This window comes from Myotis davidii, unplaced genomic scaffold, assembly GCF_000327345.1.
Source record: "Myotis davidii unplaced genomic scaffold, ASM32734v1 scaffold509, whole genome shotgun sequence".
Lineage (NCBI taxonomy): Eukaryota > Metazoa > Chordata > Mammalia > Chiroptera > Vespertilionidae > Myotis > Myotis davidii.
Window position 1 is genome coordinate 99093 of NW_006382996.1, and position 10675 is coordinate 109767.

General features: G+C 40.7%; 1 protein-coding gene across 1 annotated transcript; it reads left to right on the forward strand.

Annotated features, from left to right (window-relative positions):
- The first annotated feature begins 595 nt into the window (after positions 1-595).
- LOC102775506 (olfactory receptor 6C2-like) lies at positions 596-1534 on the forward strand. The gene has a single exon (XM_006777815.2). The coding sequence runs from the start codon at positions 596-598 to the stop codon at positions 1532-1534; it is 939 nt and encodes a 312-aa protein (XP_006777878.1).
- Positions 1535-10675: the final 9141 nt, after the last annotated feature.

Sequence of the window (10675 nt, forward strand, 5' to 3'; positions counted from 1 at the left end):
GTGGACCACACTGCAGGAGGCTATTGCTAGTGGAAAAGGCTGTGCATGTGTGACAGCAGGAGGTATATGGGAACTCTCTGTATCTTCCCCTCAATTTTACTGTGATCCTTATATTGCTCTAAAAAAGATTTATTTTAAAACATAAAAATACTCATTAGCAGATCGTTCTTGGTTTTGAAAATGGAACATTTCAGTATGTTGTGGAAAAGCAAAGAAAAACAAGGATGGGAAGAAAAAACCTCAAAAATGACAATTTCCTTCATGATAAAGACAAAATCTGTACTACAAGGCAATATTGTTGCAGAATTGCAAAACAGACACGTGACTTATGTCTTTTTGTTTTGTATTGTTTTTATTTGACATCTTCCTACATGTGCTTTCTCATCAGAGAATTATAAGCATTAGATCTGAATTAGATATTTCCTATATATGTCTCTTAGTAAAATGTAAGGGCACTGTGTTAACAAATTGCTTATTAGGCAAAAGAATAAAGTGAGCTAGCTTGTTGGGGAGTTTTCATTTATATTCCACTGCTAGCGTCTTATGACACTTCTCTCCTCAGGTGGAATTGCATTTGACTTGGCACAAGGCAGTGATGAAAAATTATACAGCAATAACAACATTCATCTTGCTGGGACTGACCGATGACCCAAAACTACAAGTTCTGCTTTTTGTATTTTTGTTTCTCACCTACATGTTGAGTGTGTCTGGGAATCTCACCATCATCACCCTCACACTTTTGGATTCCCATCTGAAAACCCCCATGTACTTTTTCCTCCGAAATTTCTCTTTCTTAGAAGTTTCATTCACCACCGTCTGTATTCCCAGATTCCTGTACACTATGATAACTGGAGATAATAAAATTACCTACAACGCCTGTGCCACCCAAATATTTTTTGTTGTCCTCTTTGGAGCAACAGAATTTTTTCTCCTTGCCGCCATGTCCTATGACCGTTACGTGGCCATTTGTAAGCCCCTGCGTTACACGACCATCATGAACAACCGAGTCTGCACTACGCTCGTCCTCTGCTGTTGGAGTGCTACCCTGTTGATTATCCTCCCACCTCTCAGCATGGGCCTCCAGCTGGAATTCTGCGATTCGAACGTGATTGATCATTTTGGCTGTGATACCTCTCCTATCTTACAAATAACCTGTTCGGACACAGCGTTACTAGAGAGGATTGTTTTGAGTTTTGCCGTGCTGACTCTTATCATTACCTTAGTGTGTGTGGTGCTTTCCTACACATACATCATCAAGACCATTCTAAGGTTCCCTTCTGCCCAACAAAGGAAAAAAGCCTTTTCTACCTGCTCTTCTCATATGATTGTGGTTTCCCTCACCTATGGCAGCTGCATCTTCATCTACATCAAACCTTCGGCGAAGGAGGGAGTGGCCATAAATAAAGTGGTGTCTGTGCTCACCACCTCAGTTGCCCCTTTGCTTAATCCATTCATTTATACCCTTCGAAACAAACAAGTGAAAGATGCCTTCAGAGACACAGTAAAATGGATTGTATTTCTCACAAAGAAGTAAGAGATAATTAATGTTTTTGAGGTTATTAAGTTTAAATCTAACCCATGAGTGACATTCATTAATTTGCCAAATAAATGGTTTCTTCTTATTCTGAGATTCATCAAGCTATTCTGTCCCCAGGAACCTTTGTCCCTTATAATGCAAAAGCCAAAATCAAGTTCTTTATTTCTCTTTTGTTTAAGTTTATTTCATTCTGAATGGTTTCTTCAACAAATGCACATTTCAGAGACTAGATTCTCAACATACTCAATGTCATAAAAAAAATGCAAATAAATCAAATTGGATGTCTGGCCATAAAGCCTTCTTATGGTGTGGGATATAAATGCCCCGAGACCATTTCTCACTTATAGAGAATACTTCAATACCTAGCCTCTGATTACACAAAAGTAACTGAAGATTCTTTACTGATGCTTTAAAAGTGATCTCATAGAAAAGTGTGATTCCAGAGCTCTTCTCATTTTAAAATGTCCATTTTTCAGGAATGAGAAGATGCTAATAGGGCAATTTCAAAATCAGTGAAAATAATTATATTTTTTCTTTAAGCCAATTTACCCACACACACAAAAATATTTCTACTGGCCTTTCTGGAAGACAACTGCATGTGAAATATGAGGGGAAAAATAGGACTTCCAAGTGCTGGATGGCTTCCACTAACATTAACATTGATGTTAATAAGTCGTAAACTGAAGGAGAATAAGCCTGAATTTAGGGGTAGGGTAACTAAATCTTGGCTAAATAAGTTCTCCAATATTCAGACTTACATTGTCCCTTGATTTAAGAAGAATGTTAGAGATTAAGAGAATTCATCAAAATATCAAAAGAGCTCATAATTTGGGAAAGACCTTCTAGAGGCATTTGATTGCTTAGCATAGACTGACTACTGAAGATCAAATCCAGATATAGTGTGGGAAAAAAGTATAGTCTTAGAAAAGAGGGGGAGCCGTGGAAAAACAGGTAACAGTCATGTAAGAACCTTGGACCAAATAATTGAAATTCTTGCCATTAAATAGTTAAAAAGTCATTTTATTGTTTTTAGGTTCTATAATTGTGCAAGTAAAATTGTGTGCTCTTACAGGACATATGCAACTATGACCTATGTCTATTAACATCACTTGTTACTTGAGTGTACCTTTTATTTTGATCATATTTTCAGTTGTTCCTATAAGATAGTGGCTAAAGTATAAGTACAAGCATCTTTTAGACTTCACAAGTATTCAAGGAAAGTAGGACTCTATTCTCCACAGCATTTCTTCTTTTTTCATTTAAAATTTCTAAACTCCTACAGCCCATACTGATATAAATAAATGATTTTAAAAATTAATAAATGAGAGAGAAGAGAGAAATCTCCTGTGTAGAAGTATTCCAAATAATTTATGTAGATACTCTGTCCAAAAGAAGGGGAAACTTTACAGAGGAGAAACTGGCAAACACTATCTCAATCAGGCAATCAAGGTCAACATCAATAGCCATAAGTCATGCCCTAGCTGGTTTGGCTCGGTGGATAGAGTGTCGGCCTGCAGACCAAAGGATCCCGGGTTTGATGCAGGTCAAGGGCACGTACCTTGGTTATAGGCTCCTCCTCGGCCTCAGCCCAGGACATCTAAATGCAATGTGGTATCCTACAGGGGATTGTGGAATGGGGGGAAGGGGGAGAGATATTAGGTGAAAACTAAGGAAGTCCAAATAAACTATGAACTTCATTTCATGATTTGAACTTCATTTCATTTCAAGTCATTCACTCTGCCCTCAAAGAAGCTCTTCTGCCAGGGCTGGTGGCTACAGCTTTCAGCCACACACACTCGGGAAACAGAATTTGTTTTATAATTAAATATACTCAAAACATTTTGAGGTCCAAGATGGCAGCAGGTTAGATGGAAGCTACACTCACCACCTCTCAGGACCTAACTAAAATTACAACTAAATTATAGAAAAATCATCCTGAAGAAGAGCCACAGAGAAGCCTTAGAACCAAGGACTTATAGAAGAAGCCACATCAAGACTGATAGGAAGTGTGAAGGAGCAAGAGGATTGTCAGGGCTCCCACAGGTGGCAGCTGAGGTTCCAGAGGTATATGTCAGCTGCGGGGTGTTCACCCTGAGAAGTGTGGGGTCTAAAGCCCAAGCCAGGCGCCCCAGACTAGAGCACCAGAGCCAGAAAGTACATAGGATCTGGCTGTGAAAAGCAGCAGGGCTTCTGCCCACCAGGAAGAGATAGCTAGAGACACCGGCAGCCTCTTAAAAAGGCAATGCACAAAATCCCATTCACAGTCACTCACCTTGGGCTCTAGCAGAGGGAAAGCAGAACAGACTAGAGCCACACGAGGAGAGTCTGGGGTTGGTGACTCTTGGGGGGAGAGCTGAAGGGTAAGCCTCCAGGATCACTATACTGAGTCATTCCCTCACTGCAGAAACCATCTTTTTCGGGCAGGGCACTCTCTTCCATGAGTTAGCAGCCTAAGAGAAAGCAATAGCTCCACCCTGTGGAATTCATCTCACCCTACCCTGTGGAACTTATGCCCTGTTGAGGAGTACAGCCAGAGGCTCTTTCAGTGACTAAGCTGAACAGATTGGGTTCTTTGAGAACTTTGCTGCCTTTCCCCAAGCCCAGTGCTGGTAAAAGCCAGACTTGGTGTGCAACTTGGTCCTTTCTGCACACACACCCAGGTCCCGCAGAGGCAGCCACAAACTATGGGTCATTCATAGCTCCCAACAGGTTGCCCAGGGCCAGTCACAGGCAACATTTAACATTGTCTTATATCAGAGTCCCCACAAGAGGTCCATATGCAATACACCCAGTGACCAGCTTCAGACAACAACAGAGCAGGATCCAATAAGCTTCACACACAGTATATCCAAGCAAGATCTCGGCAGACACCAAAACCTGTTGAGGCGAATACCACATCATATGATCAGCACCTGAACAGCAGTTCACATGCCATGTTGGGGTTTGAGCCTCACAATCAGCCAGCCTAAGTGTGGATTCCATGAATAAACAGCCCAATAGCAATTGAGATTCAATTGAAACAGGGGTGCCTACAGAACACACACAAGGGACATTCCTAGAGCACCAGGTCATGTGATCAAGGAGACTACACCACTGGGTCCCATAGGACACCGACAAATGAGACCACACTACCAAGGCTAGGAGTCATAGCAGATATACCTAAAACATAGAAATAAACACAAAGAGGCAGCCAAAATGGGGAGACAAACAGACCTCAAATGCAAGAATAAGAGAATTCTCCAGAAGAAGAGCTAAATAAAATGGAGGCAAGCAATTTACCAGATGTAGAGTTCAAAGCAATGATTATAAGGATGCTCAACAGCATGAAAAAGGATATAGAAGCCATAAAAAAAGGACCAGTCAGACATGAAGAATTCAGTATCTGAAAAAAAGAATATATTTCAAGGCCCTGATCAAGTGGCTCAGTTAGTTGGAGTGTCATTCCATACACCAAAAAGTTGTGGGTTTGATTCCTGGTCAGGTCACATACCTAGGTTGCTGGTTCAATCCCCAGTCAGGGCCTGTATGGGAGGCAACTTTCTCTTCTCTCTCTCTCTCTCTCTCTCTCTCTCTCTCTCTCTCTCTCTCTCTCCCTCTCTCTCTCTCTCTTCTCCTCTCTCCAGAAAAATCAATAAAAAATATATCCTTGGGTGAAGGTTTTTTAAAAAATACACTGGGAGGGATAAATAGTAGGTTGGATGATGCAGAAGTTCAAATCAGCAATTTGGAAGACAGGTAGAAAAACACCCAATCAGAGCAGCAAAAAGAATTTAAAAGAATGAAGGTATTTTAAATGGCCTTTGGGACAACATGAAGCATAACAACATCTGCATCATATGGGGTACCAGACGGAGAAGAGAGAGAGAGCAAGGGATCAAGAACCTATTTGAAAAAATAATTGTAAATATGTCTCTCTTCTCCACACCCAGCGCGGCTGGAGAGTCGTCCGGTTCCTGAGTAGGGGCGGCTGGGGGGAGTCGTATTCATTCCTGGTGCTTGGCTGGATTTAAATACAAAACCCACCCCCTGGCACCTGGGCTGAAGGTCAAGCTGACAACACTCCTGCCTCTGGCAAAGCATGTTTCCAGGTTGTGCCTTTGCCAAAGCCACTGGATTCAGCTGACAATAATTAAAGAAATGCCCATGTGCCTTCCCAGGTGCTCTCTACAGATAATGATCAAAAACTTCCCTAACCTAGTGAAGAAAAAAAAAACACACAAGCCCAGGAAGAACAGAAAGTCCAACAAGATGGGCCCAAGGATGCCCACACCAAAACACATCATGAAAAAGAAAAAGTAAAACTGTCATTATTTGCAGATGACATGATACTGTATATAGAGAACCTAAAACATTCCACAAAAAAACTACATATTAGAACTGATAAATGAATTCAGTAAAGTAGGAGAATACAAAATAAGTACCCAGAAATCATTGCATTTTTATATGCCAATAATGAACTTCCAGAAAGGGAAACTAAAAAATAATCCCATTCACAATTGCTTCAAAAAGAATAAAATTACCTAGGAATAAATTTAATCAAGGATATAAAAACACTATATTCAGAAAATTATAAGATGCTGAAGAAAGAAATTGAAGAAAATACAGATAATCGGAAGCATATACTGTATTAATGGATTGAAAGAATTAACATCATTAAAATACCCATACCACCCAAAGCAATCTACAAATTTAATACAATTCCTATCAAGATACCAATGAACAAATATTCCAAGAATTTATGTGGAACCACAAAGACCCCAAATAGCAACAACAATCTTGAGAAAAAAGAACCAAGTTGAAGGAATCAAGCTACCTAATATCAAACTATACTGAAAGGCCATAATTATCAAAACTTCATGGTACTGGCATGAAAACAGACATGTAGATCAATGGAACAGAATAGGGAGCCCAGAAATAAATCCATACTTATATAGTCAATATTTGACAAAGAGTCAAAAACATTAAATGGACTAATGATAGACTATTCAATAAACAGTGTTGGAAAATATGACAGATGCCTGCATAAAAATAAACTAGACAACCTTCTTACAACACACACAAGAATAAACACAAAATGGATTAAGGGCTTAAATGTTAGACTCAAAACCATAAAAATTCAAGACAAGAACATAGGCAATATAACCTCAGACATTTCTTGTAGCGATATTGTTTCTGATATATCTACTTGGGCAAGGGAGAAAAAAGAAAAATTTTAAAAATGGGACTACATCAAACTAGCACAGCAAAAGAAACCATTAACAAAATGAAAAAAAAAACCACTAAATGGGAGAGCATATTCACCAATACATCTGATAAGGACTTCATATCAAAAATTTATGAAAAACTTATAAAGCTCAACACCAAAAAACAAGAATCCAATTTAAAAATGGACAAAGGACCTAGGTAGACATTTTTCCAAAGAGTACATACAGATGGCCAATAGATATATGAAAAAAAGTGCTCAAAATCAGTAATCATTGGAGAAATGCAAATTAAAACCACAATGAAATATCACCTCACACCTATCAGAATGGCTATCAACAGTAAATCAACAAACAACGAGTGTTGGTGAGGATGTGGAGAAAAGGGCACCCTCACACACTGTTGGCGGGAATGCAGACTGGTGCAGCCACTGTGGAAAGCAGTGTGGCGTTTCCTCAAAAAATTAAAAATAAAACTGCCTTATGACCCAGAGATCTCACTTTTGGGAATTTATCTAAAGAAACACAAAACACCAATTTGAAAGAACATATGCACCCTATGTTTATTGCACTATTATTTACAACTAGAGGCCCAGTACATGAAATTTGTGTATGGGGTGGGGGGAGGGGGGCCTCAGCCCAACCTGCACCCTCTCCAATCCCTGAGCCCTCGGAAGATGTCCGACTGCCACTTTAGGCCTGATCCCTGTGGACCGGCAGTCAGACATGCCTCTTGCAATCTGGGACCACTGGCTCCTAACCACTTGCCTGCCTGCCTGCCTGCTTGCCTGCCTGATCACCCCTAACCACCTCTGCCTACCTGATCGCCCCTAACCATCTCTGCCTGCCTGATCGCCCCTAACCACCTCAGGCACCCGCGACTGCGGATCAAGCAGCTTCGCCCGGGCCAGCTTTGTCAGGAAGGATGTCTAGTCTAATTAGCATATTACCTTTTTATTAGTATAGATAGCCAAGATCTGGAAACAGCCCAAGATTCCATCAGTAGGTGAGAGGATAAAACAACTAAAGTACATTTACACAATGGAATACTACTTGGCCATTAAAAAGAAGGCATTTTTATTCTTTGCAACAGCATGGATGGACCAAGAGCACATTATGCTAACTTAAATAAGCCAGTCAGCAAAGACAAGCACCATATGATTTCACTCATATGTGGAATCTAATGAACAAACTAAACTAACAAGCAAAATAGAGACAGACTCATAGAGAGCAGGCTGACAGCTGTACAGGGGTGCTGGCTGGGAGTTGGAGGGATTGAGCAAAAAAGAAAAAAAGAGAAAAAACTCATTGACAGGAACAACAGTGTGATGATTGTGAAGGTGGTAGGAGGGGGAATGGAGGTGGAAGAGGGCATAGGTGGGATAAATGATGATGGGGGAATTTAATTCAATTCAAAAATAAAAGACTGAAAAATAGTATTAAAAAATAATGATTCAGTTTTGGTTTATTAATTGCAACAAATACATCATACTAATGCAAGATATTAATACAGGAAGCTTAGCATATGATATACAGGAACAATCTATACTATCTTCTCAATTGTACTATAAATCTAAACCATTCTAAAGAAAATAAGGTCTATTAAAAATAAATATAATCCTCAAGTTAAATGACAACTATTTTCTTTATGCTGAGGAAATCTATGGCTACTTAAATGATGGATTTGAAAGAAAAATTAAAGATCTCTTTGGAGGCCACTCAATGCAAGGATGCCCTTCAACCTCATTATTCCATCTCTCATTCTTCTCCTTAACCTGCTGGTGACCTGTTTGATGCTACCATTGTACCTTCCTCGCTAGTCCCTGTGGGCTGACTTCTGCTAAGCAACTATTTAATTTTTATTCTTTAATACAACAAAAGGTCTTTATCAGTCCCTCAGAACCAGGACCCCTAGGGAATGCATTGTTGTCAGCACAATTGATCCCAAAGTGGCCAGATCTGAGGAGACAAAATTTGTTACTTTAGATCTTTAAAAACTTCCAAAATGCTAATGTGGCTTTTGCTGAGGTAATCAGTTCTCCTAGGAATAGAAAAAGCCCTAGAAATTACCTGTCCTTCAATACTGTTTGTTCATAATTTAACAAATATTTGAATGTGTTTAGCATTTTGCTATGCAGTGTAGAAAATTCAACAAAGTTGATCAGTCAAGGGCAACAATACAATATATAAAATATACAACCACGAAAAGTTAACATTACAAGAAATTGCACAGGGCAACATATATTTAAGTGCAATGTGAATGACACAGATTTATGTGTCCTTTCAATACAGAAGGGAGATCCCTGTGGTCAAGTGAAATAATAAGAGCACTTATAGTATTTAATATGTGCAATGCCTGGCACATTATATAAACCCTATATATATAAACCCTATATATTGCACATTATTATTATCATCTATATATATATATATGCTTAATATGCTGTGTCTGACCAATCGGTCGACCACTGAACCAGTCGCTATGACACACACTGACCACCAGGGGAAGACACTCTGACCAGTAAGTTAGCTTGCTGGTGGAGTCCAGCCAATTGGGATTGGGCAAGACAGGCCATACATGCCCTGAGTCAACCTTCCACAGTCCCTCCCCAGCATCTAAAATATTTCTTCTAATTAATTTCCTTTCAATGTGCATGAATTCGTGCACCTGGCCTCTAGTATTATTATAATCCTATATAATAAAATCCTAATATGTTAAGTGTCCAGTCATCCCATCGGCCTTTCAACCAATCAAAGTGTAATATGTTAATGATATTCTAAGTTTGCTCAACCGCTTGATATGATTTGCACTGACTACCACAGGGCAGAAGCTCCAATTGGTAGGTTTTCTTGCTGTTGGGGTCTGGCTGATGAGGACTGAGCTAGATGGGCCAGACACACCCAGGAGCCTTCTCATGGTCCCTCCCTGGCTGGCCAACCTCCCACATCTCTCCCCAGTCCTGATTATGCACCAGTGGGGTCCCTTGGTCTGGCCTGCACCCTCTTGCAATCCAGAACCCCTTGGAGGAATGTTCGCAGGACAGGCCAAGGGACCCCACTGGTGCAGGAATCTGTGCACCGGGCCTCTAGTATATAATGAAGCTAAAAATGTATCAATAGATTACCTGGTACATTTTGGTCCATCCATACAGTGAAACACTACTCAACCATTAAAAACAACTGTATTTATACCAGTTGATTCCAATCCTATCAATCTCTATTCCAAAGGTTAGGGCGTTTCTTATCTCCATTCCAGGGAGTAAAGATTATGTAGCTTAAGCATGATTGTTCGTAGTTAGTGATTAATTACCCGCCTGGCACTTAGTGAAGGGATTTTATTCCCTCCCTAACTTCAGGGGAAAATCTCTACCTGGGGAAACAACCTTTCTTGGAGAAGTGACCTTGGTTAAAACACATAGTGCCAAGAAGGTGAGCAAATATATTAGGAACAGTATGCCATATATGCCAGGTCCCTTGAAACAGCAAGGATGGACCGGCTCCTGGCAGACCAGTTGCTATCACGTGCACTGACCACCAGAGGGCAGACGTTCCAACCAGTGGGTTAGCTTGCTGCTGGGGTCCAACTGATCAGGACTGAGTGAGACGGGCAGGACACGCCCTGGAGGTCTCCCACAGTCCCTCCCAAGCTGGCCCTGATCATGCACGGTGGGGTCCCTCAGCCTGGCCTGCAACCTCTCACAATCTGGGAACCCTTGGGAGATATTGGAGAGCTGGTTTCAGCCCAATCCCACAGGCCAGGCCAAGGGACCCCACTGGTGCACAAATTCGTGCACTGGGCCTCTAGTCCTATCTAATAATAGACAAACATGGTAATTAACTATACCTCCGCTACGCTTCCCATTGGCTAATCAGGGTGATATGCAAATTAACTGCCAACCCAGATGGTGGCCGGCAGCCATGCAGCTGAAGTGAACAT